Source organism: Lepus europaeus, chromosome 12 (genome assembly GCF_033115175.1).
Source record: "Lepus europaeus isolate LE1 chromosome 12, mLepTim1.pri, whole genome shotgun sequence".
In the NCBI taxonomy this organism is placed as follows: Eukaryota; Metazoa; Chordata; class Mammalia; order Lagomorpha; family Leporidae; genus Lepus; species Lepus europaeus.
The window spans coordinates 47,394,092-47,421,106 of NC_084838.1; the positions used below are offsets into that span (position 1 = coordinate 47,394,092).

The 27,015-nt window shown below is 46.9% G+C and overlaps 1 protein-coding gene across 4 annotated transcripts in view; it reads left to right on the forward strand.

Moving 5' to 3' along the window:
* MOB3B (MOB kinase activator 3B) overlaps positions 1–27,015 on the forward strand; it is a 207,586-nt gene that overhangs the window by 164,568 nt on the left and 16,003 nt on the right. For all 4 annotated transcript variants that reach the window (XM_062208118.1, XM_062208117.1, XM_062208115.1 and 1 more), the window contains exon 3: positions 6,859–7,061. In XM_062208118.1, coding sequence (XP_062064102.1) covers positions 6,859–7,061 — 203 coding nt within the window. The remainder of the gene's footprint in view (positions 1–6,858; positions 7,062–27,015) is intronic.

Genomic DNA, 27,015 nt, shown 5'->3' on the forward strand with positions numbered 1-27,015 from the left:
CTCACCCTGGCTTCCAGGAGAAGGACCCATGTTTATGATGACAGTGACCTGAGCTGCCGTTTACTGGATGCCTTCTGTGCACCTGCTGCCCCTCTGCTTCTCCTTTGCTGCTTGCAGTATCATGAGTATCCTGGTGGTGGTGTTACCACTGCTCGGATGAGGAAATGCAGCCTTTTGGAGGTCAGCATGCTTGGTCAGGGGCTACACTAAGTTCCACAGCTGGGACCTGAACCCAGGGTTGATGGAGGCCTAACCAGTGTCTGAAACCCTTCTGGCTTATGCACATTTGTTTGGGGAAGTAGGAGGCAAACTGCCCTTTCAGCCTTCATCTTTTAACTGGTTTTGTTTCCCCAATTATGCCAGTTGGGTTGGAGTGTGATGAAAAGACCCCAAAGAATTCCACAAAGCTTTCTTGCAGCATGGGAGAGCGTGGGCTCTGGAATCAGACAGACTTGAATTCAGATGTCTCGTCCTCACAGACCGGCAGTTCTGCAAATCCTGAATCAGTCCCTTTACCTTCCTGAGCTTGTGTTTCAGGGTAAGCAGACGACAGAGGTGCTCGACTCTCATTCTAACAGAAACAACTATGAATTTCACACCCACTGGCTCCAGGCTCCATGATGGACACCTGGAAACATCTGGCAGGACGATGAGCACAGCCCCTGCCCTCACGGTGTGCACAGTCCGGGGTGAGGTGAGAGGGTGGGTGGCTACCCGCCTGGGGCAGGAGAGGCAGTCTGATCTGTGCTGGGGGAGATTTCAGGGGCAGGACAGCAGATGATGCCAGGGAACCTGGGGCCGGGGCTCAGGAAGGCTGTGAACAGAGCTGTAGAGGAGGAAAAGGCATTAATTAGGTAAACTCCCCAGTGGAATTTCTGACAGCTGTTTGCCAAACCTGGGATGTTGGGGGCAGTTGCCTGGGGTCCCTGGAGAGGAGTCCTTACTGCCCATGCCTCCACATCCCAGGGTGTGCCCAGCACCACTCACAGACCAGAGACTCACTGCCAACCACCAGCGTTTATGTTCAGGAGGGAAAAAAAGAAAATGATGAAAACAGGAAGCCAGCAGCCCCTACCCCAGGAACTCCTCCCTGAGTCTCGGCTGCCTTTGAGGCCTTTGCCATCCAAGGCATTTCTGCTTTCTCAGAGGGACTCTTCCCTTTCCAGCCTCCTAACAGGGTAGAAGGAATACCCCAAGCCGTGTGGATGACATCTTTTCTTTTGCAGGCACCCATAAAGGAGGGATCGCATGGGCATTTGAGGGCTTAGTGGAAGGAGGAAGAAAAATGGATTGAAGCTCAGAAATTACTGGAATTTTTTTATTAAATTGCATTTGGGAGAAAGGACATTTGCTAAGTCAGAGATGAAAGGCAAACCACATAGGGCCCAGAGAAATTATTATATTCCATGCTCCATTTAGCTCTCACACTGGATGTGGCTTGGAGATCAGAAAGCCGTGGTTAGCCACATTGGTGGACTCAGCAGGCTCTGTCAGATGCTGGTTCCTGACTGAGTACCAAGTCCTCCTGAGCAGCAGTTCTGTGTAGCGCTGTCTCCTTAGGCCTCCTGGAGAAGCGCCGGCCTGCAGGCTCACCTCACCCTCCAGCGTCTCCCGAGCTCCTTGGCCTGCCTCCTCCTGGCCTCACTGCCCAGCATACTCTAGCCTTGTTTTGAGTCTAATTGTGGAGCACGTTCCTGCTCAGCATGAGAGTGACAGGTGTGGAGTCTGACCTCTGCCCAGGCATGTTGGCTCAGCTCACTCTGGAAGCTGAGCTCAGCCTGGCTCTGTTTCAGTATTGATCCATTTGCAGAGACCAAGCCACACACCCCATGACCCAAGGCCGCCAGGTCCCAGGTCATCTTCGTACACCTGGATGCGTGTCCATCACCTCATCAGATGGACTTTCTCATGTTAGGCCAACTTCTTGGAGTCTGAAATTGCACAGCTTAAACCTCAGAGTCACAGAATGTGGCTTAGGGTGGGACAGAGGAAGGGTATGCCCTGACCTTTGGATCAAAGGCTGTCTCTGTGTCTTCAATATGTATCCAACTGTTCTGGGATTATTGTCAGTCTTGTGCCTGGCTTGTTATAAGACTAGTCAAAGTTTAACTCCAGACCCTTAAGACATACCATCTATTCCAAGTAACACTGCTGGTTAATACCGTCTGGCATTAACTTTCTAATGGAGTACAGTGACTGAAAATTAACTATCACTTCCTGAAAAACTAAGTTGAAAGGAGACAAAGGGAAGTTTTAATGATAAAATGAGAGAAATTTCAGATTCTTTCTTCCTACCCTCTAGGCCAGATCAAAATATTCTTCATCCTAGACTTCTCCCTTCTCCCTCAAAGTGGCGTGCCACCTTGCACACAAATGCCATCAAGACTTGGGCAGAAAGCTATCATTTCTGCTACAGGGCCTGTTTTCTTCCCCCCAAATGGGAGATGATGGATTCATGTCTTGGCTAAATAAGATCACTGCTCTCTTCTGATTTGATTTTCATTGATGACATATTGCCTGCCTCTCCTGGGTCAGGTCCTTTCAAAGTATAAAGCCACCCCCTTGTCAGAGAACTTAACAGCAATACAAGGTATAAGTATGAGAAATTGTGGAAAATAACATTAGGCAGGATATAACCTAGTGCTTAATTGAGTACTTATTGCTCTGTGTTCTTTGCAGGTTCAGAATTGACATATTAATATTAGCTACTCTTAAGCACGTCCAAAGATATTAATACCAAGATTAATGTCCTGAAAATAAACATGCAGGAGGAATTTAATCCCAATTTATGTAAAAAAGAACATCTGGTCAATGGGATACTGAAACTAGCAGTTCACCATACAGTACTTACTATCTTTAAGGCATTAAGTAAAGCCGTTTATGTGCATATGTATTTAATCCTCACGATTTCATGAGCCACATGTGTGATGCTCACACGTATATCCCTGTTTCTTTCAGATGAAGAAACAGACTTAGTATGACTAAGCCATTTGCTTATGGCCACATTACTAAGAGGAGGTAAAACCAGAAATGAAACTAGGAGATCTGATTATAAACTCTGTGTTTTAAACCAAAAAATACTGTGAGGAAAGGAGAATCCACACTTAAATAGGATTTTTGTTGCGGGTATTGTCAGATTTTTACTGTGCTTGGGTGTATTGTAAACTAATATGAAAACTGCATTCTTGCGGAAATCCTCTCTTCTAGGCCAAGGATCTTCCAGGATTAGTGATTTTTAAGACACCTGCAGGGAAGTATTGAAGTGGAAGGTCCACAGTATCTTACAGGCTCCAGAAGGGCAAAGGGGCAAAAGCAAACAATTACGGAAGTCCCGAAGCTGGGTTGGGGGCTGTGTGAACCACTCAGACTGCTTCTTCTGGGCCCAGCGCTGCACGGCTACCATTGTGACCAGTCAGTGGTCTGCTGTTAGCCTTTCATGCTTCATCTTACTGGGTTATAATCATTTAAAACTAACATTGCTAGGGAAAGTCATAAAATGGTGGTTGCAATTATCTGTTCTCAGTCACCATACTGCCTTAGAAACAGGATACCAAAGACAGCCTGAGTTTTTGGAGCCATGGCTCTACCCTATCTCCTTTTGGCTGTTCAGCCTGGGGCAAATGGTCTGGGGTCCTACCTGCTGGAGGAGTTTAGGGGGAAATAAAGGTAGAACAGAGTCCCAAAGTTCCCACCAAGTGCCAGGTGCATTACAGATACCATTATAAGAAAACTACGAAGTAACTGCTTATCTATTGTTTAATGAAGTCATTTGCCATACAGCTTAGTAAGTGGGAGGGCTGGGGTTTTCAACTACATTGTCCTGACTCCAAAACCCATCAACTGCTCTAAAGCACAGGAGAGGCAAGAGGTAAACCACTTCCAGTGCCATAGTCTAGGCCAGAGACCGTGTATGGAGTGGAGGACAGAGCCGAGAGTTCAGAGCTAGGGAAGGTGAGGGGCAGGAGCAGCTTGGGGACCATCTAGAAGGACCCAGTAATCTCCATAAATATCCTCAGTGTGTCCCAGACTTTGCCTCTTCTGTGGATACTAAGCAGGGTGTGGACTTAAGGGCCAGGCAGATGGACTCTCAGTGTCCCCTGGCAGCTGCTGAGCTAGTAAGGACCTGGATCCAGGGGCAGTGAAAAGTGAGCACACACGAGGGAGTTCAACCCACCCAGAAAAGAAGGGCCTTAAAGCGGTTACGGTATATGCAGCCCCAGAGCAGCCGTGCAGGATTTGAGGGTTGTGAGTCCTCATGGCCTTTAGACTACTTGGGGTGGAGTCTGTCTTGTACAGACAGACTTGTGACCTCAGCAGCACTTAATTCTCCCAAGTCCATTTCTTCATCTGCAAGATGAAAGCCATAATGCAAGAGCGTTCTGAGAGCTCAGCCAGCTAATCCGCATGAAGCTCTTGGCGCAGTCCCCAGGGCGTAGTAAGTGCTCAGTAAATATTAGCTTTCGCTGTTGGCCCCAGGTCCAAGGTCTGAAGGCCTGGGCAGGGGAAACACATCTCTCCTTGAAGCAGCAGAGTTTAGTCATTGACCTTTTGTCGCCCCTGAATGTAGCCCCACTGCTGTGGACTTTCCCTACCCTCTCTCCCTGTCCCCTTTTCTTTTGCTTATTTATATTTCTGTGCCACTTGAGTAACCCTCAGATGCCCCCTTGTGCCCAGCCTTCAGTGCCTGTAACCTGGGTGAGAGAAAGAGAATCACATGCGGACATACCCTTACTGGGGCTCTTGGGGTCAGGCTTAGTTCAGATCCCAGCCCTGCTGTTTTTGGTGAGCTCATCCATGCCTCAGAACTTCAGTGCCATTCTTCTGTGGAATGGGAGTAATAGAAGCTGCCTTACACCCTGGCTGTGCAGACAGCCTATGTGGGTCTCCTGGAGTTGTCCACAAGTGGGTGACATGTTCCTGAAGGCACTGCCCCCGGGGACATTCCTGGGACCCAGGCCTTCTCACAGCCTAGCCGCTGGCCCCACTTCAGCAGAGGAAGCAGCCCATAAATTCTGCATGTGGCTACTCTCTACTTTCCCCATGGCTTGAGCTCACCCTCACCTCCAAATCCCAGCATCTGTGGCTCAGACAGCTGCCACGCTGCACCCACAAGCTCCATGGGCTCGCTGGATAGGTTACTACTTTGTTGAATAAAAGCCACTGTCAATGCTGGGACCCTTGGGGAGGCAGATCTCATCACTGCCGACTGCCAGACGTGTTCCGTCTCTTTCATCCTCCCCTGGGGATCTCAGGTGACCTCCATTCAGAAGGCCTCTCACCCAACAGCTGCCGCTGTGCCCCTGTGGGAGCAAGGACAGCAAAGGGACCTGCCCTGAGCACACAGCTCTGCGATTCTGCCCCAGGATCTGGTGCTCACGTCTGTGTTTTCTTAATAAGGAGACAGTGACAGCTGGATGTTCCAGGACCCACCTGCAGACAGAGGAGAGGTGTTACTGTTAGTTCTGAGTTCTGACTACAGGAGGCTCTTGCTCATGGTAGCTCCTTCACAGGATTGCAAGGAAAGCCTTATTGTGAGAACCAGAGATTGAATCACTTGCCCACAATCATACAGCTGGAAGAGGAGCAGAGTAGGAATGCAAAGTCTGTGCTTCTAAAGTTTCCTGATTTTTATTTGAGAGTGGGAAGGAGACAGGGAGACAGACCTCTCATCCTCCGGTTCACTGACCAAATCTCTGAGATCTGGGAACTCAGCCTGGTCTCCCTCGTGGGTGGCAGGGTCCCAACTACTTGAGCCACCACCGCTGCTTCCCAGGTTCTGCTTTAGCAGGAAGCTGGAATTGGGAGCACAGCCAGGACTCCAACCCAGGCGCTCTGATAAGGGATGCAGGCCACTTAACGGCTGCACCAAATGCCCACCCCGAAGTCTGTTTGAAAGAGGAATTGGCCACTTCAGGAAACTGTGAATAACAACAGTTTAAGCAGAGTTTGAGAGGTAGAAAGCAAGTGGGCTTGCAATTCTGCTGTTTGTTGCGGTAACCAAGCTGAAAGTAGTGGTCATCAGCCAGAAAATCTGAGTGACCCCTCCAAGCACTCTCCCTTTCTGAGTTGTGAAAGACACAGCTCTCCAACTCTCACCTTCTTCCTCAAAGGGGTGAACAGGGTATGGGTGTGATGCAAAATATCTGTGAAGATTGTTAAATTTGCCCATCGTAGAAACAGTGTGCCTTGGGGAAAGTTTGGGATCAGAATTTGGAAGCAGGTAGCTTACAGGAAGAGTCTAACCTAAAAAAAGTTTGACCTGTGATTTTTGTGCCCTATTATCATTTATGAGACAGAGACAGAGGGAGCTTCCATGCTCTTGTTTACTCCCCAGATACCCACAATGGCTGGAGCTGGGAACTCAACCCAAATCTCCCATGTAGGTGGCAGAAACTCAAACACTGGAGCTGTCATCACTGCCTCCCAGAGTCTGTATTAGCAGGAAAATGGTATTGAACCCAGGTGTAACCTGGGCTGAATGCCTTCCCTTGTGGTATTTTTTTAAAAGGTCAAGTTAATTGCTAACATTTTAGAAAACATAGCAGGTTCACACAGAACTGCCAATTTCTAAATAAATTTTCTTGAAAAGTCAGAAGCTCTAGCAGTCCTGGGCCTCTGTCCCCCCTACAGCCTGTGTTGGCTGCAGTTCTACCAAGGCTGTTCCCGTAGGCCAGGAGGCGAGGCGCTGGAGTGCTTTCCAATTTGCTCCTGCCCCCACCACTCCCTATTGCTTCTGGGACAGGGAGTGCCAATCTCCCTGTAGCTTCACCCTCCTCCCCCTCTTTTTCTTATATTAGAGGTGGGAGGAAAATTAGTTTTCCATTTTGGTTTCATTCCTGTTTCCTCTTTCTCCTCTAGGTGTTCCCTTCCCAAAGAACTTCCTTCAGATCTGCAAGAAGATCCTGTGCCGCCTTTTCCGAGTCTTTGTCCACGTCTACATCCACCACTTCGACCGAGTCATTGTGATGGGTGCAGAGGCCCACGTCAACACCTGCTACAAACACTTCTATTACTTCGTCACAGAGATGAACCTCATAGACCGCAAGGAGCTGGAGCCCTTGGTAAGTGTCACTGCAGCAGTCGCACCTGGGTCACCCCCAGGAGCTCAGCCACTTGTCACAATACACCGTCAGGTCCATGGAAGCTTTCTGTTAATGGCTGGCTGGTAACTGGAGAACTGCAGACTTGGACAGGGTTCAAGAAGAAGCCGAAGGCTGGAAGATGTCACAGTGTCCACTGCCACCAAATAGGACGTCCTATGTTTCTCTCTGAGCAGTAGCATAACACAGGGGCACCTAATGGTTTGGACCAGAGGGAGTAGCTTTCAATCTTAGCATCAAAAATCATCCACCTACTTATTTAAACCCTTAAATGTGGATCTTTGATCTCTCATTCTCTCATGCTATTAATCAAAGATGCTCAAAAACACTTCTGCAGTCAGTAAATAAATATTTAGTACCAACCATGTGCAGAATGCTAGGTTTACAGTCAAGTAAAATTGCCTTTGGGTAGCTGTTACTCTAGAGATGGAGCAAATGAGAGGACAGCGTCATGGGCACTTGGCTTTGCCACCACATCTCCTGCCATGCAGTTGTAGTGAGTAATTAGACACCACAACATTTGAGATACAACAGTAACATTATTTGTGGAAGGTGGCCCCAGGGCATTTGGTGGAGTCCCCTAAGATAAAGGAGGTATAGACTCCCCAGCAAAGCACCTGGGGAAACCTGTTGGAACATAGAAAAGCCACCCTAACTGAGAAAATACCGCAGCTACAAAACGTGTTGGGATGGACAGCCCGGGTCTGCAGTATTTGTTGCAGCAGGAACCAGCTCCTACCTGATCCGCCCACCGGCTACTTCCTTGCAGTGCATTGAATAAATCCAGCTCTGCTCACTCTTAGCTCGGGTGAATTCTTTCGTGATGCAAGCCTCAGTTGGTCACTTCCTGTGACGTTATTGTTTATGTGAGTGGGAATTTTTGTTTTCTTTGTAAGCTATGTTTATACTTGCTGTAGAAAGCCAGTATGCCCTAAAAATCCTCACCTTTGTAAGGTTTGCTACCTTAATAGGGATGCTGTCATCACAGCTATGTCTGCTTGGCTCTGTTCAATGCCTTCTTACCCAGTATAATGCATGGCATTATCCTAAAATCATGCTTTTCCCTAGAAGCAGTCAAAGTGGCAGCTTTGCTATGTACCAACAGAGCAACTACGTCACCCACTGCAGTAATGATCAGAATGCTGGGGTGGGGCCAGGCCGTCCCCCCCACCCCCACGTGCCTTTGTCTTTAAGGTCTGATTTTAAAATACAGCTTTCGTTATTACTTAGGTTCGTTGAGGACAGCAGATCAGAAGGTGGCTGTTGTCAAATAGATTGTTATACTCGTACATGCTGAAAGAAAGAGGCCGTGTGCTGAGGAAGCAGCGGGGTCAGGCAGGACACAGAGGGAGTGGGGAAAACACCTGCAAGGAACAGGTGCAGCAGGTTACTCAGCCTTAAGGTCCACTGATTTGAGTAATTGCAGTGGGCTCTGTGTGTCAGAGCTGTCCTCGCTGTTTGGTACCTGGCCTGGGGCGCTTAGTGTGAGAGCCTGAGGGAGGAGGTGCTTAGGGTATGGGCTCTGGACTGGATGGTTTCTGTTGGTCGGTGTGTGAACAGCTGGACGTCAGATTGTTTACCAACTCTAGGTATTGGGAAGTCCTGGGAGGGGCAGTCTCTCCAGGGTCAACAGGGCCCTGCATGTTAAAAGGTCAAAATACAAAAATGCAAAAGGCATGCATAATACAGTGTAATACCTACATGTGGCAATAGCGTTGGTGAATTCTGTAAATCACCTTTAATTTTTCTCAACTCATAACTTGTGATTGATTGTACCATGAGAGTACATAGCAAAAAATATCTTCTTTGCATTTCTCAGTAGTTCTGGAACAAAGCAAGGCTTTTTGGGTACAGTTGAGAAGTCTCCTATCCTGGCTAAAGCAAAGCTTTTCTTCGTTTTCTTTCACAATAGCTTTCTAGAAAGCTCTTGGGGGCAGGCACTGAGTTGTCTCCAAATGCAGTTGAATTGCCAGTGTGAATAGAGGCTCTGAGGCACTGCTGATGGTCGAGATTTGCTGGCTGATCTTTTCTAAAGGCTGTTGTGGGTAAACAGCCAAGGCAAGAAGAAAAGATTGTGCAAACAACTTGAGGGGATTAAAAGATTGGAAACAGTTGATAAAGCTAATTTCCAAAATTTTCTAGGGCAGGGAAAAGAGTGGACGGGCACCGGGCACTGGGCACCGAGCATGAAAGAACCACTGTGGTCCCCCAGTCCTTGTTCTGCTTCAGGATTTTTTTCAGTTGAGTTCTCTTTCATAGGCTACTTTAGGTAGACGAAAAATGTCTTCCCCAGAGGCCCATCTGGAGGAAGATGCTCTCCTGAGCACGCAGACTTTGAGTTTTGCTAAGCTAAAGGAACAGAAATAGATGAATAGAACTGAAAGTCAATTTCTCCTTTATGCACAGAAGCATAAAGGCCATTGTCAGATAAAGCCAAGTGTCAGCAAGTTGAGAAAGCCTTTCTTCGCCATCAGAAAGTTCTGTTATCTTCTATAACTGAAGAAGGACTCCAGAGCTCAGACTTGGCAGTGCCAGGAGTTGACTTGAAGTCTCAGAGTCACAGAAAAGCCATGAACAAGCCAATATGCCAGATAAGAGCCCCTTTTGGTTTTCTGCAAGGAAAAAATGTGAATAGGTTAATCAGGAAGTAGCAACAGTGCAAGTGAGCAGGAAGGTGTTGGTTTTTTACCTAGAAGCTTCTATTTCTTTAAATCTTGTTTGAAATAATATTCTTGCTATGTTTATGTTTTGCTAATTATAATTACAGGAAAATTATTTTTTTTAAAGATTTGTTTGAAAGGCAGACTTGGAGAGGGAGAGTGAGAGCGAGAGCGAGAGCGAGAGAGAGATTGAGAGAGATCTCCCATCCATTATTTTACTCCCCCAAAAGGCCACAATGGCCAGGGCTGGGCTGAGCTAAAGTCAGGAGCCAGGAGATTCTTCTGCATCTCCCATATGAGTGGCAGGGCCCAAGAACTTGAGCCATCTTCTGCTGCTTTCCCAGGCGCATTGGCAGGGGACTGGGTTGGAAATGGAGCAGCCAGGACATGAACTGGTGCTCGAATGGGATGCAGCTTAACCCACTACACCACAATGCTGGGCCAGGGAAATTAATTTTAATGTTTTTAAGTATTTGTTTAATGCTTCATTTTCTCAAATTCTGTATTTGCTCTCCATAAAAAACAAAACCAATAAAATAATAGAAATAGGCATTGAGAAAGTTTCTGAGGATAATAACATTATGATGTCAGGCTCTAGGTACTTAGTAGATACAGTGTTCACTGAGAGTGTTGCATTTGTGGCTTTTATAGCTGAAACGAGAGCTTTTATAGGTCCTTGAGTTTGAATACTCAACTTCTAATCTACTATCATAATGCACACATTGAAGTTAGGCATAGCATATCAAAGGAACACGTTTTTGATCTACATATGTCAAGCGCCATATATATCCACAGCTTGTTCAGCTGTTTTATACTCATTAAAAAAAAAAAACTCAAATTTTACAATGCAGTAAAAAAATATAATGCATGTGACCCATCTCCAGCCCTTGACGGATGATGCATAGGTCAGGCATTTGGCTTCACATTCTGGCTGCACATGCTTTAGGATCTAATGCAGCAAGGGCCAGAGGGCAGCGTTTGTCCAGCCAGTTTCCTTTAGAACATCAGCATTCCCAGAGTTCCCACACTTCCAGTGGGACATTCCTGCTGTCACGCCTTGCGATTCAGCAGTGTGGAGCTCAGAGACCCCACCTCATTTATCTGTCTGCTGTGCACCTATAGTGCACAGCCTCACTTCTGTGTTCCCAGGGCCTATGTGTTTGCTTTTGTGTGATGCTGCTAAGTATCCTGTTTATGGGTGGTTAAGGGTAGGAGGGATACTCTTTTTCCTCATGCACAGAATGGGTGTAATAATGGAGAAAATTAAATGTTAGTCACATGGTAATGGCCCAAGAAATGTTAGCTGTTAAATGAGATGATGAACAAAGTGACTGTCGTATATGTAAACAGAAGTACCCTAATTCTCTCTTCCCTGGCTTCCAATAGCCTTTTGCTATCTTAGTGGTATCCTAGAGAGCTTTTTGCAGATGTAGCTACTTGTATTAATATCAGTCGCTCCCACAGAATTGGCAGCTCCTTAGTGGCTGGGATTGTAAGCACATGTGCTGCAGTGCCCATAGTGTCTAGTGGATAACAAATGATTAATATGGTTTTGAATTAGGAAGACTGTTTTAAGGGTGATGAACCTCATTCAAAGGGATAATGCACTAGCCATTTCTTCACTGGTCCCACCTTCATCCCAGAGCATGCCTGCCGACCCCTACTTGTCTCTTTCCTTATAAATCATGCTTCAGCCTCTCTGATCAGCAGTAGAGGTTAAAAGAGAGCAGTGAAAGATGCACAATAAGCATTAGGCCTACTAAAGATGGGGCTTCAACTCTTGAGTTATTCTTTGTTCCAGATTTCAAAAGGATTGCTTAGGAAATGTGGAATTGTCTCAGACTTTGTGCCCTGGTGCACTGGGTATAGAGTGGCCAGCCCTCCCAACTTTGGCACTGAGAATACTGTGAGCTGAGAAAACCCTGGGTCCAGAGCAAACTGGATGATTGGTTATTGTATCAGGACTCTAAGTGGGAAGGCAGTTAGGAATTCACAAGTTGGGAAGAGGTCACTGTGACCAGCCCTGTGAAGGCCATATGTCCGTCCACCCCCAGGCCTTGCCTTGTGGCTCCCACTGGGACCTGCTGCAGCCCACAGCCTGGGAACCCGGAGAAACCTAAAGCATTCCACTTGGTCTCCAGTAGGGAGGGGGAGGCTGGCACCCTGACAGCTACAGACAGACGTGACAGCTCATCCATTTCTCATGTAAATGCAACAGCTGAAGATGACTTGAACCAAGCAAGTTTACAGTTGGAGGAAAGGAGCCCAAATGATCCTGGTAATTAGAAAATGGGCCAAGCCCCGATTGAACACGCAGGCTGCTGTTGGCCCTCGGCTGTCTGGGAGTCAGCTGACAGAATTGAGCTAATCAGAATTATCATTAGCAAGCACAAAGAGCCAGCAGTATTTTGTTGTCCTTTCACTAAAAACAAAAGCAGATTCAGAGAGAGAGCTGTTGGCAATGCAGTAGCTATGAATGAAGTGCTGATTAGGGCAGGGGGAGGAAACGGGTGAGGTAGGCAGGGCGGACAGGAGGGTGCTTATTCACCGTAATGCACCTGCTGACCCCTGGGTGACCTTGGTTCAGGACCTTCCCATTCTCTCCCCAGGGCTCTTATTTTCTTATTATACCATCACCTACCTTGTAGGGCTGTTGCTGTGAAACCAATTGTTGTACACACACACACTTCAGAATCTCCTGGAGGTGGAATTGTAAAATGTGCCTCACTCCAGCTGTACTGAAGCAGAGTGATGAGCTGAGTGCCTCGTTCCAAGCTCCTTCACTCTCCACCTCAAACTTTAATGCACATACCAGTCACCGGGGGAGCTTGCTAAAATGCGAATTGTGATTCTGTTCATCTGAGAGGCTCGGACTCCAGTGTTCATTTTGCTCCCAGATGGTGTCACTCCTGCTGGTTGCCAGGCAATGGCTTGCTGGTGGCAGTTGCCCTCAAGGTGGAGAGTGGCTATTTGGAGCACTTCTTCTGAGCTCTTCTAGAACTGGGACTAGTGGAGTGGGAAATGACAGCAAAGGAGGAAAAAAAAAAAAGCTAACGAGCACTGTTTGCCAAGAATGCACCTCAAAATGCTGCCCCGAGTGGTGACGCGCAGTGAAAAGAGACTTCCTTCCCTTGCCAAATGAGATTACAAGAGAAGGCATCAGCTCCATGTTTGAGGACTCAACACATCCAAGAGCAGCTTCAAGGCCCTGAGAAGTCCTCCGAGAAAGAAACCAATTTGACTCTGTGCAGCCCACCCAATGTACCTGCATTTAGCTCAAGGACATTTTTTTCGTTTGTTATCACTCCTTGTCGTCTTCAAGCGATCATGATCCACGGGACACTCCTTGGGCCACACTACCTATCTTTGTAATGTGTCTCTGGAGTTTGCAGTTTTCCTCTTGGCTCTGTCCAGTCCCCACCCACACACCCACTGCTGGTGCATGGTATAAGGAAGACAGGAGACTGGGTGGGAAGTGAAACACCCAAGGGAGGGCCTTGCAGGAAGCGATCCCACATCTGCTCCTCTGTACTCCTCAGCACCCCCATTGTTATGTGACACCTGATGTTGAGGTCTTGCCACGTGCAAGGCACACAAGTAGTTTCAGAAAAAAGCAGTGGTTCCAGATATTCCATTAGGCTCTTCACCTAGGGGATTCCGTCTCCTCACACCTGTTACTATTTCAAATAGATGAGCTAGGCACATTTTCAACAGCTGAACCGTGTTCCACTGCTTACCTCATTACTGCTGTTTTGTCTCAGCAAAGCACCCCCCACCCTCCCACCTTGCTTCTCACTCCCATCCCAGCAGAGGGCTTCTTGGCTGATGATTGAAGTTCATGCCAGGTTTCAGGACCAAAACTATCACTTTAAGAATGGGTACTTTTTAAAACCATTTGAAGACCAAAGATCTGAAAAGCCTTGTCTCATAAAGGCCCAGCCACAGGTCCATTTTGGGCACTAACATGCCTGGACCTGCGTTCTCCCTAAGAGGTGGCCAGGCTGTGCCCACACCTCCCTCAGAGAATGCTCAGATGAGGGCTGTGGGCATGGTTGGCCTGCCACGGCCAGGTCAGGTCAGGACTATGAAAAGAAGCAGAGCTGCTCACATGAGCCAGAGCTGTGCCCTGAAATAGCTGGCAGTGAGGAGCCATTGTAGGGCTTTTGAAAGGGTCTTTTCTTTTGAAACATCATCTGTACAAAGGCCTCCAGGCTGCTGCTTGTCAGGCGGGGTCCTTGACTTTGAGCCAAATGGCCTGGACATGGACACAGCCGCTGTAAAATAAAGAGCTTCAGCTGGCAAGTCTGGCGGTTTGGCCTTTACAATGGTGTTTCCATGATTATGTTACCACTCTAGTCGTCTGACCCTGGATCTGGGTCTCCGTTTCCTCTGTATGTGTAAAAGATCACCTCTGGAGTCCCGCCCCACCCCGCTTGATTTCCTGAGATGGCCAGCTTTGACATGTGTCTCCAGCCTTGTCATTTTTCATCAAGATGACCTTCTGTGCTTCATTAGCAAGGCCTTCGTAGATTAAAGCCAGCAGAGGAGTGTACCTGGCACAGGGAGTAACTGGTTTGCATTCATGGGCCTTTGGTCAATTCAGGTGACGCGTGTGTGTGTGTGTGTGTGTGTGAGTGTCAGTTCTTGGTGGTTGCTCTGGGCAACTCAAGTGCTCAGAGATGAGAGGGAAAGCCTGCCAGAGATCATTTTAGGAGCTTTGGCAGACATACCCTAAAGTGTCAATTTGAAAAATAGCGAAGAAATCTGTAATTATTTTCAATGAATTGCATTGAGCTTGGTAACTGGGAATGTGGCAAATCAGCCCCATGTCTTTGCCAATCCTGTTTATTCATCTTTTGTTGATGTCTACAGAGCTTTAATTTCTAGTTTGTAGAGTGGCAGGTGCTTAGTTTTTTTGCTTTTTTTTTTTAACAAGAGAGTGAATAATCACCAGTGTATTTTTTTAAGATTTATGTATTTATTTATTTGAAAGGCAAATTGACACAGAGACTGAAATCTTCTCCCCACTGGTTCACTCACAAATGGCTACAGTGGTCAAGGCTGGGCCAGGCAAGGCAAAAGCCAGGAGCCCAGAACTCCATCTGGGTCTCCCACATGGAGGGCAGGGGCCCAAGTACTTGGACCGTCGTCTTCTGCTTTCCCAGGCACAGTAGCAGGGAGCTAGATTGGAAGCAGAGCAGCCGGAACTCAAACTGGTACTCCAGTTTGAGATGCTGGTGTCATAAGTTGTAGCTTAACCTACTGTGCCATAATGCCAGACCCTAGTTGTGTGTGTGTGTGTGTGTATGTATGTAGGTGAGAAAGGAAATATAGCAAAAAACAGTGGTTCCCTCTGGAAGGAATTCTGGGTAACGCTCCCTTTTGATGTATACTGTCTTGGGCTTGCCGGTTTTATTTTTGTTTTTTAATACAAACATACCAGTTTTGTAATCTGAAGAATCAAACCTATGCTTTTAAAAGATTTTGCCTACGAAGACTGAAGTTTCACCGGACATTGGCCTGTGTGCCCAGAACCGAGAACTCTAAGTTTGCCCTCCTCTCTCTCTCTGGCCAGGCCTTCTGCTCCCTTGTACAGAGGACACAGATGTGCCAAGGCACAGTGGTGGCTTTGCAGACCTCTTTGTCCCTGTAGCTAGGAGGTAGGTGTGCATAATTACCTTCGATGAGAAAATGAAGCTTTCCCTGGATGTGAGGGGTTCCCTCCACGAATGGGAAGCTAAGCCAATTTGTAAGCGTTGAGGTGGCATCATTGTGAGATGTACACACCTGTCGTTCTGAAGCCCCTGTTGCAGGTGGGCACATCTCAGAGACTCTAAAGCAGGTAAAGTCTGCTGATTACCCACAGGTAGCAAGTGCAGCCCCCAAGGACTGGCATTTCTCACATTTAGTTCAGGCACCATGACCTTGACTGAAGGTTTTGGTTGGAGATTAATTAATCTACTTAATCTAGGGAGATTGTTTTATTTTCTAATGTCAGGTTTTAAAAAGAGAACTAAAAGAATTTGTTGAAGAGAGGTTAACCTATACCATTGATTGGCCTTTCTACCATTTGCTAAACTTGAGCATGAATGAACGCTCAATAATGTCCAATAACTGTAAGCAGTATTTAGCTGATACTGCAGGGTGGGTCTGGAGCTCATTCCAGCCACTCCTCATTAAGATATTTGCAAAACCCAAGACCAGAAATGGCTAACGAAGATGTCTCTGCTCTGCGCTCAGTCAGGTTCTCCTTTTATCATTTTTCTTCTCTATCCCCAGGGGCCCATGCTCTAGCCTGGCTCACACTCTCCCATATTTCTCACTGGTCCTTCCTTTGTTGCAGTTGATGTTCTCATCACAGTGAGTTCCTTTTGTTTAGCTATTTGCTTAAACTTTTATAGTATAGACTCCTAGAATTTATTCATGTATTTCCATAACTGTTATTATTGCTGTTATGATTTGCTACTGAATCTAATTCTTAGTGTAAGGTGATCTTTCAGTTCTGCAGGTGCACCCAATATGGCAGTCTGGGAGTGCCTAAAATTATATGCACACTAGTGCCTCTCCCTGGACCCTTGTTGGGTGGAAATGGTTTCTAGATTGCCTCTGATTCTGGCTGGAAGAGAAGAACTTCTAGACCACTCAGTAAACACTTCTTATCTGCTTACCGTGTACTGAAAATCAAGGAAACCCACCTTCAAGGAATTAACTGGAAGCTTTCCTCCTACCCCTATCATTATTGGCTAGAGCATCCTCCAAAGTATTCCCCCCTACCAAACCCACTAGTTCTAAGGAATATCAAAAGGTATTAGGTAAAAATGGAGTTCCTTGATCAAATAACTGTAGGAACAGTGAGTTGGTGAAGCTGTTCAAGTTTCTTTAGTCTACTAGTACATATTCTGGCTTCTCAGGCATGGCCCACAATGTGAAACATTTATTTGACCAGTGAGTCTTTTTACTATAGGGCATTGTGTGAGTCTAAGGTGTTGTGAAATATCCTTGGAGAAGTACTGGCTACAGAGTCTTTTACAGTCTCATTTCTGTGTTATAAGTTAGTCCTCTTGTGGCCGCTAACTGCCTGAAAACTTGGTATAAGTCAGACACCGTGCTGAGCACCAGGGTAATAGTCAAATAAGACTGATCTCCATTCTTAGGAAGCTCACACTTTTTAAAGAATGTTTATTTATTTTAGTTATTTCATTTATTTGAAAGGAAGAGCAACAGAGAGAGAGAGAGAGAGAGAGAGAGAGAGAGAGATCTTACATCCACTGATTTACTCCCTGAATGCTGGCAACAGCCAGAGCTGGGAAAGACCAAAGCCAGGAACCTGGAATTCCATCTGGGTCTCCCATGCGGGTAGCAGGGACCCAAATACTTGGGCCATCACCTGCTGTCTCTCCAAATGGCATTAGCTGCAATCTGCATTGGAAGCATAGGGTAGCCCAGGACCTGAGCCAGGCACTTCAGTATGGGACACCAGCATCCCAAATGGTGGCTTAACCTCCTGCACCACAGTGCCAGCCACTTCATGCTTTTAAAGAATGATACCCTTGAACCCATTACTTAGTGTTGTACCATCCAATACAGTAGCACTAGACATCTGTGTCTCCTTAAATTAAAATTAATGAAAATAAAAGTTTCTTAATCTTCCTAGCCACCTTTCAAGTGCTCAAAAACCATGTGTCTGGTGGCTGTTGTGTTGGAGGTTGCAGACGGCATTTTCATCATCAGGGAGCATTCTGTCAGGTACTACTGAATCGGAGGGCTTACCCTCAAGCGCTGTTGCCTACAATGCACTATTTATATGCTCTGCCACCACCAGTGGCTGCCAGAAGCATCCACAGTTGTCCTCGTGCTGCCTCCAAGAGGCATTTCCATTTGGTTCTGCAAGCTCCTGGTCTGATCTGCTTCCACATGAAAAGCCAGTCTGCTCCCACTTTGCAGATGAAGAATAGATGACACTCCAAGCCAGCTGCTCAGGACCCCTTGCTAGGTCTCCCATCAGAGCCTCCATCTCAGGCTGCTGCGGAGTATCTCAGCAGTGCTGTTGGTTTCTGCGGCGCCAAATCAGAATTGCAGGTTTTTTTTTTTTTTTTTTAAACTGTGCTCAGCAGTGTTGGAAATTGCTGCAGGATGTCAGTCCCAGCAGGAATTAATTCATCTTCATGAGCATTTCTATGAAAATATGAATAGTCAGGATGGCTTGATGCCCATATATGAGCCTGCCAACTTTTGGCTGCTATGTGTGGTCTAGACTATTTCAATTTTTCCAGCCAGATAAGAATAAGTTCTTTGGCTCCAAAAAATATCAAGTGCACTTTAATTTGAGATTGGAATGGTAGAAGATTGTACTTATTGAAACATAAACTACATCTTCCTTCACCTCCTACCTGCCCAACCACAATAAAAGAGTGAGGGTAGGATTACAGCGGCCCCTAAGGACTTCTGTGGTCACTCCTGTTATCCTGGGACCTCCTCTCGTGAAATAATTGCATAGATACAGGTTGGATATCCAAGAGTCCAACAAAGACAGTTAAGCTGGACTGCAGAAGTGGAGCCCAGTTCTAATCAGTATTAGTTCCATGATGTCAATGCTGGTAGATTCATGTTACATAGTGAATCTCAATGTAACCTATAAATAAAATGCATTCAGGTAGTTCTGGATGGTGAAAGAGATATGCAGCCTCCTCTAAAGGGAACATCCCAGGGTTCTGTGATGGGACCGTTCCTCTTACCTCCAGGCCATTGTGCATGCAAGATCCTCAGCTTCCCTGTTTTCCTAAGTCCCGCTCATTCTTCTGGGCATGGTTTCCTTGGCCTTTCCTCAGATTAGACTGCCTTTCACTCTGTACATGTTAGTTCCCTGCTGGCCGCCCCCAGCATGCCCTGATCCCAGTTAGGGCAACCAACGTGGAAGCCTCCCTGTCTTGTGCCGACTTGTCAGAAGCGAGAAACCAGCTCTTCCCCATTCTCTGCTCATCACAAGTGGGTTGCTAAACTAGCCCATATTTATGGGAAAAGGAGTTAGGCACTGTCTTTTTTTTTTTTTTAAAGATTTATTTGTTTATTATTTGAAAGGCAGAGTCACAGAAAGAGAGATTCTGTCAGCCTGGTTCATTCCCTAAATGGCTGCAACAGCTGGAGTGGGGCTGGGCAGATCTGAAGCCAGGAGCTTCTTCCGGTTCTCCCACTTGGGTGGCAGGGGCCCACGGACTTGGGCCATCTTCTACTGCTTTCCCAGGGCAGTAGCAGGGAGCTGGATCAGAAGTGGAATAGCCAGGAATTGAACCGGCACCCATATGGAATGCTGGCATTGCAGGTGTGGCTTTACCCACTGTGCCACAATGCTGGCCCCAGGCTCTGTCTCTTGAAGAGAAGAATGTCAAAGAATTTGTATTAACCTACTGCAGAGACTACACATCTTAAACTGGTGAAGTTTGCCATTTGCCCCTGCATGTCAACGTTCTGCTCCCACTTCCCTACATTCTGCAGCTCAGGTCTGCCGCCTCCTCAAAGTGCTCATCGCTCCAGATCCCCTACCTTGATGAAGGCTCCTGGCACCTCAGTGTGGCTTCCTGCTCCTCCCCTTCCCTGGAAGAGTCAGTATAGCCCCTTGTCTCTGCGTTCTCACTTCCCTCTGGGTTCCCGGTACACTCACTGCCTTCTGCTCCCGAAGCCTGCTCATTCCACAGGAGTGTCCTGCAGCCTAGTGTGCTTACTTCTGATACAGAGAAGAAACAGTGAATAATTGCTAACAACTCATGCATATGGATAAGTCATTAAAATATTTATTTGAGAGAGAGACAGAAAGCTCTTCCATCCACTGGTTCACTCCCCAAAGAGCCACAACAACTGGAGCTTGGCTGATCTGAAGCCAGGAGCAAGGAGCTTCTTCTGGGTCTCCCATGCTGGTACAGAGGCCCAAGGACTTGGACCATCTTCTACTGCTTTCCCAGGCTGTAGCAGATAGCTGGATTGGAAGTGGAGCAGCCAGGACTCGAACCAGCGCCCATATGGGATGCCGGTGCCACAGGCAGAAGCTTAAGTTACTATGCCACAATGCTGGCCCTGTGGATAGGTCTTATAAATATTTTGCTGTGGCTGGTGTGAGGTGCAGTTGTTAAGATACTGGTTAGAATTCCCACATCCCATATCAGAGTGCCTAGGTTCAAGTCCCCACTCTGCTTCTGATCTGGTTTCCTACAAATGCACACCTGGGAGGCATCACGTGGTGGCTCAAGCATCTGGGTCCCTGATACCCACATGGGAGACCTGTAGAATTCTGGGATCCTGGCTTTGGCAAGACCCAATCTTGGCTGTTGCAAGTATTTGGGAAGTGAACCAGCAGGTGGAAGATCTGTGTGTGTATGTATGTGTGTGTGTGTGTGTGTGTCTGTGTGTCTGTGTCTCTGTCTTTTAAATTAAAAAAATATTGAGCTGAGCAAAAGAAACCAGATACAAGCACATACAATTAGATTCCATTGATATAAAATGATGGAGTGAGGGCATTGATTGTAAAGGGGCAAAAGACTTTAAGGAGTGATAGGAATGTCCCACATCTTAATTGTGGTAGTGGTTACATGGGAGCAGGTATCTGTCAAAACTCAGCAGACTGTCCGTTTCAATGGAAACATGTTATTAAAGAAAAAGCACACCTCACTACATTTTATTTTGAAAGTATGCTTAGGAAATGCATCCAACATATTTTAAAAACAATGTCAGTGTTCAAACAATGTTTTGACAGGTCTTTGCTGAAAACTCTTGTCTTTCTGCTTCAGTGGTTAACAGGCAAACTGCAAGGAAAAGCAGCAGCTTGTCTCCAGGGGCCAATTAGAATATCTGCATTTTTAGTTGGCAATACCAAGGAGCATGATGCATGTCACAGAGAAAGACGTGAGCAGCCCACACTGCCCGGGACGTGTTCTCTGTCATTCACAGTCGGTCTCTTATGTGTACATTGATTTCAGAACCAATTTAAGCAGACACAAATGTCAGGCTCCCTCCCTAGCAGCTGGATGGAAAGACCTGTGTGGCATTCTTCAGAGGGTACGTAACCTGTTTTGAGGGCTGAGCAGCTGCTGTTTCTCAGCCTCTGCCCAGCCCTCCTGGATGCCACGAGTGGCAAGTGTGTCTCCCAAGCCAGCTGTGTCAGGTGTGCGACCAGGTGTTTGCAGGTGGAGCTGTCCTTCCCCTCGGGCGTCAGTTATGAATGATTGTGAACCATTCTGCTGCAGTACATCACCTGGAGAGGCTTTGGAAACTGCCCCACTTCTCAGGCGCCATCCCCGGTTTATTAAATCAGAATCTTCAAGAGCCAGCCCTGGGCGAGGTGAGCCCCGTGATTGAGTGTGGTGCTTCTCAAGCCTTTTCCTGTGCAGCACTGAGGAATGTGTGAGGACGTAGATGCACGGAGGCTACGACTGGACATTCTGACTCAGTCTAGGGTGGGGGTCCATGGGTCTCTAATTTTGAATGAGCTTCCAGGTAATTCTGATGCATCCCACTTTGAAACTAGTACCAGTTGTCCCCAAACTTCTGAGCAGGATTGGAGGATCAGCATGATATTTGGCCCTGCCAGTGGCCCCTCCACTTTGGTGTTTTGTTTCCAGAAGCTCAGTCTCTTTTCTCCGCCCCTTCTTCCTCCAGAATCAGCCCTACACACAGCATGCTGTGTAGCCTGTCCTGGGGTTTTATCACCCCCTGCTGGCAGTGATCTTCATGATGTCCTAGAAGCCCATCCCCCAGCCCTCACCTCCTCAGCCTGACACCTCCCCAGGCTGTTGCCCCTGCAGTACATCACTGTGCTGCAAGCGCATGGCCAGCTACTAGGAATACCTGGACAGGCCAGGCTTGGGGCTCGGCGTGAGCCTTCTTATCTCTGCAGACATTTGAGTGATCTTAATTTTCCCACTGGAAAATGAGAGGACGTAGCCAAGCTCAGTGGTGACATTACACAGATCCTCAGCACATAGGTTCTGTGGCTGTGCCCCGGGAAGCCAGGGTCTGGTTCTGGGACTCAGCTTCTCTTTCTCCAGGTCTGCCACAGTTCTCTCATTCATAAGCTCCCGTGTAGGTTATGTTAGAAGAAATGGGTTCTCCTGCAACCAAAATGTTGTAAATCCACTGGATTCAGGCAGGTTTAGATTCCTTCCAGTTCTGGCACATTGTCAACCCAGAATGACACAGACTGTCTTGCTTTTTCCTTTTACTTCATTTATTTCTGATAGTATAATTGTTTTAAAATAGATTTATGGTGGAGATTTATGTCTATGTCTTATTAAAACATTTTAGCATGGAAGAACTTTAAATGGCCTGCAATATCTATATATTTTCCCATTGGATGTGTTTAGCCTCGGAGGATATAATAACAGGGAAAATGTTTGAGTAGAGCTCTGAGCCAGGTGCTGGAAGGAATGTGTTAATGTGTTACCTCATTTAATCTGCACCCCATTCTATGAGATTAATTCTGTTTTATGTGCATCTTAGAGAGGAAGAAAGCCAGGCCAGGCTAAGGGTGAAGTCATTTATCCTGTGTCACAGAGCGCCACAGAACTGGGGATTGAACACACACAGCTTGATGCCACAGCCCAGACGTGGCCTGTCTTGTTTGGGCTGCTAGCACAAAATGCCTCAGCCTGGGCAAATTAAAAACAAAGACTTACTGCTCACAGTTGTGGAGGCTGTCACGTCCAAGATCAAGGCCCCAGCCTAGGAGAGTCTGCGAGGCCTGCCCTCTGCTTCAGAGGTGGCGATTCCAGCCCTGCCCCCCACGTGGCAGGATGGCAAGGGGACTCCCTGGGAGCTTCATGCTCTCCATAGGCATCATCAGGTGCCACAGCTCCTGCAGCACGACTCTGATGCTCTGTGACTTCTGCCATTTTACTGGAACTGATATGGCTCTGGGGCCACCACTCCGTTAGAACATTTAACTCTGGGCCAGCGCTGTGACTCACTTGGCTAATCCTCCGCCTGCGGCACCGGCATCCCAGGTTCTAGTCCCGGTTGGGGCGCCAGATTCTGTCCCGGTTGCTCCTCTTCCAGCCCAGCTCTCTGCTGTGGCCCAGGAGTGCAGTGGAGGATGGCCCAAGTGCTTGGGCCCTGCACCCACGTGGGAGACCAGGAGGAAGCACCTGGTTCCTGGCTTCGGATCGGCGCAGCGCCGGCTGTAGTGGCCACTTGGGGGGTAAACCAATGGAAGGAAGACCTTTCTCTCTGTCTCTCTCTCTCTCACTGTCTCTGCCTGTCAAAAAAAAAAAAAAAAAAGAACTATTAACTCTGTTCAAAGTAATGTTTTTGTTCCAAGTCATATAAAGGGGATTTAGGCCCACATTCTCTTTGAAGGCTGTATATTTGGTTTTCGTAAATGGTGCGAGCCCATGGCAACTACCATCTTGCATCACTGGTGCTCCAAAGAGCCTCATTTCTGCCACTTACTGTGCGGTGTCCGGCTGTGAGGCCACAGTCAGGTGTCTCTTCAGCTCTCTGAGTCCATGCATTGCATGTTGTTGAGTGATTCAAATGAGAGAATCACATGTAAGAGTGAGTGCTGACTACTGGGGCAACTCCAAAGACATGACCCCTATCTTTAAGAAGTTTGATGTTTATAAATCAGAAAACTCAAACCCAAAGCCTGCAGAGCCAGGCAGGTAATGCCTCTGAGTTGTTGCCAGGTAGTGAGAAATTGTAAGCCACAGGAGCACCTACCCTGCCGCTCAACAGATGCATTGTGGGACACAGGTCTGGTATTTCTAAATCAAGAGAAGTGGCAAGGTGAACTCTCCAGAATTTGAAATGATGGTGACAAAATAGAGCATTTCCTGTGCTGTACTGTGTCATTTTTAAACCTACAGGCCTAACTGCTTGGAGAGGTGCGGTTTGCTTAGGGGCCATCTCTTTGCACTCACACTCAGGCAGAGAGGTTCTGGCGCATTACAGTCTGGCAGCATATCCAGTGTCCATACTTTGAGTGTTATTATCATTAGAGTTCTCTCTTATCCTGAAAGCTCAAAACTTGTCAGCACACAAAGTCCAATGTGCGTGTGTGTGCGTGTGTGCGTGTGTGCGTGTGTGTGTGTTGGGGGCCGGGGGTGGTGGGAGCAGGGTTTGGGTGAAGCAGACAAGACAGTGGCTATTTGAGTGGATGTCAGCTTCACACCATGCTGTTGTGTATTGGATCACCACTGCTGGACTGCACCAAGAGACACAGAGCATGACTGTTCCTTTGTCATTGGCATCACTTGGCACCAACAGTGTCATCGCTAGTTGGCACCTAGACTGTTGACCCCATCACTGCCAGGCCTGGCAGTAAGCAGTGGGGTCTTCACGACTCACCTGCTCCACCTCTGCTCCAGGGAACGGTAGGAAGTACCCGAGTACTCAGAGCACAGTTGAAAGGTTCATAGTTTATTAACCTTTGAAAACCTTTGGCACATAGCTAGGAATCAGATGAGATATTAGGTCACATCCATATCCAGCTTTGATTTGGGGCTAATGACTGAAGAAGCCTTTCCTTTATGGCTGGCATGTCTGCCCATAGCTAAGTTCCATTTTTAGTTCAGGGTGTCTGTTGTGGTGCTGTGTTTCTTTGGAATTCATGGCTTTCCTGACACAGCTGCCTTTGTACGTACACCTCAGAGCCATCTTGGGGGATGCTCAGTGGCTGTGGTTTTTACCTTTGGTGTCACTAGCATCAGTGTTGTAACAACTTATAAAGAGGTTCTCGGATGCAATCATTCTGTTTTGGTTTCTGATACTGGTACGGGGTACAGGGCATTTTGCGTTAATAGAGAGAAAGTATTCTAAATGAAGTATTCTTTCAGGCATTTTCATTTCTAAGACTGACAACAATAACAGAGGCAATTGAATTCATGTTGAGGAGGTGGGCATAAATATTTCCTTCCTTCCTTTCTTTTTAAAGATTTACTTATTTTGTTTGGAAGGCAGAGTTAGAGGGAGAGATGGAGAGAGAGAGAGAGAGAGAGAGCTGCTGGTTTACTCCCAAAATGGCCACAACGGCTGGGGCTGGTCCAGGCTAAAGCCAGGAGCCTGCAAGTCTCCTACATGGGTGGCAGGGTTTTAAGTACTTGAGCCATCTTCCTCTGCTTTCCCAGGCACATTAGCAAGAGCTGGAATGGGATGATGGTGTCGCAGGCAGCAGCTTAACCTGCTGCACCATAATGCCAGCCCCACTGATGTTTTTTGAGAAGACAGAGACCTGCATAAGCCACATAATCACATATTAACACGCCTTTTTTTCCTGATAAAGTTTCAGATCTTACAAAACCCCTTTAAGAATTTTTATTTTCATTTTGCTAATGGAACTATATATAAAAATCTTCTGCCTTGAAACTTTTAAAGTGGGTGTTTTTTCCAAAAATGTATGGCTGTGGGTTATTTTTTCTTTTAAATAATGTTTGCACTTATATGTACATGAGATAAAATCTACCTTCTCAACTGTCTGTAAGGGTTCAGTCCAGTGGCGTTCAGTGCATTCCCACTGTTGTGCAGCCATCATCACCCTCTCAAAGGATTTTATTTCTGCTCTTATTATTTTCCACATAGGAGCAAATTTTCTAGGGTTGACAATAGAGGCCAAAAGTATGTAAAGGAAGAGGGCATCATCTTTGATACTTGAGCTGAAGCAGTGCTGCTATGAAATTTTGATGCCTTGGATGATTTCCTTCTCATACTGAGAGCAAAACACCTGTAACAACAGCAGCAGAGAATGCCCTCTATTGCTAAAAAGTCTAAAATTCCAGGCTCATAATGAAATATCAAAAGAAGAAATGAGGAGGGAGCCTTGACAAGTAAAAATTGTTTTTGCCTTCTAAAACACATTCCCTCGTTGTAAACTTCATATTGTTTTCACGGTTCGTGAGTCGAGAGTCTGTGGGAGTGAGGAGTGAACAGGGCTTGCCTCTCCCCATACTCTGAAAGCCATAGAGGTTCAGGTCTAAGGAACAGAACTCACTTCTTTCTTGTTTTAAATGTGCTTTCTTATGGGTGTTCTTCCAAGATAGCAGAAATATTGGACTGTTTATTGCCAGGTCAATTTTGGAAGGGAGCTCAGTGATCCGTTTATAACCACATGGATTTGAAAACTGTGGAGTCACATTGGCCATGGACTTGGAACGGTGCAGAGCCATCCAAGTCTCTTGTGGGCTGTGCAGTCCGTCACAACTGTTCACTGTGTGAGGTGGGGAAGCAGACAGAGACAATGGATAAACAATGGGTATGGACATTAAAATTTGAATTTTGTATACTATTCATGTGTTTTGAAATATTATTCTTCTTTGTTTTTTTTCAACTATTTAAAAATATAAGAACTATGCTTACTTGGAGCCAAATAAGAACAGGTGTAGACCCTTGGCTATAGAGATTGGCCCTTGGGCTGTAGTTTTCTGGTCCCCGATTCGGAGGGATAACAGGATTCAAAGGCTTGTTGACAAAATCGAGGTGACAGAGAAGCTGAGACATGAGGATGACAGCGACTTTTCCAGGGCTACGTGGTTAATACCTGGCAGAATGAGCTTCTCTGGAGGGGAAGCGGAGTGACCCCCCCTACAGAGATGAGAGTCAGTGACAAAACCAAGCACAGACGGGATGGCATGGTCTCTGTGGGAGCTTGAGAACGTGTTGCAGTTGGAGGTGTGAAATTTCTAGCATCAGGTCTTATTTTATTAAAATGAAGGTATCTTTTCGTTCCATTTCTGTTTATTCCATCAAAGAAACACTTTGTTTCCACCAAAGCAGTGAGACTGCTAACCAAACAGCTCACTGAGGAAAAACCGAGCTCACTGAGGAAGAAATTCCCCATCTCTCTCTCTCTCTCTCTCTCTCTCTCTCTCACTCACTCACTCACACACACACACACACACACACACAATAGAGACCTTATGAAGTGATGGCAAGCTCTGTCCCGAGGTGCATTCAGCCAGGCTGGGCAGCTTCTATGGTGTCTTTGTTTTCCCAGGGGAGATCAAATTCTTCCTCCAGGGACCCATGCCCTGAAAGTTCAGAACACCCCCAAATAGCAAATCCTATTTCTTCGGGGTCATTAAAATTTGGGCCCTTCCAGCTTCCCTCCAAAGAAATAAAACGCGCATCTGCAGTGTCCCCTAGAGTGCAGCTCCATGCTTCCCAGCCAGTTCTTTTCCCCTGCTCCTGATGAAAGGCCCAGATGGAAGGGGCAAACAGGAGGATTCCTTACTCTGCCCAGCCTTCAGGGAGCTGAGCAACCCCACGGCGGGGGCCCG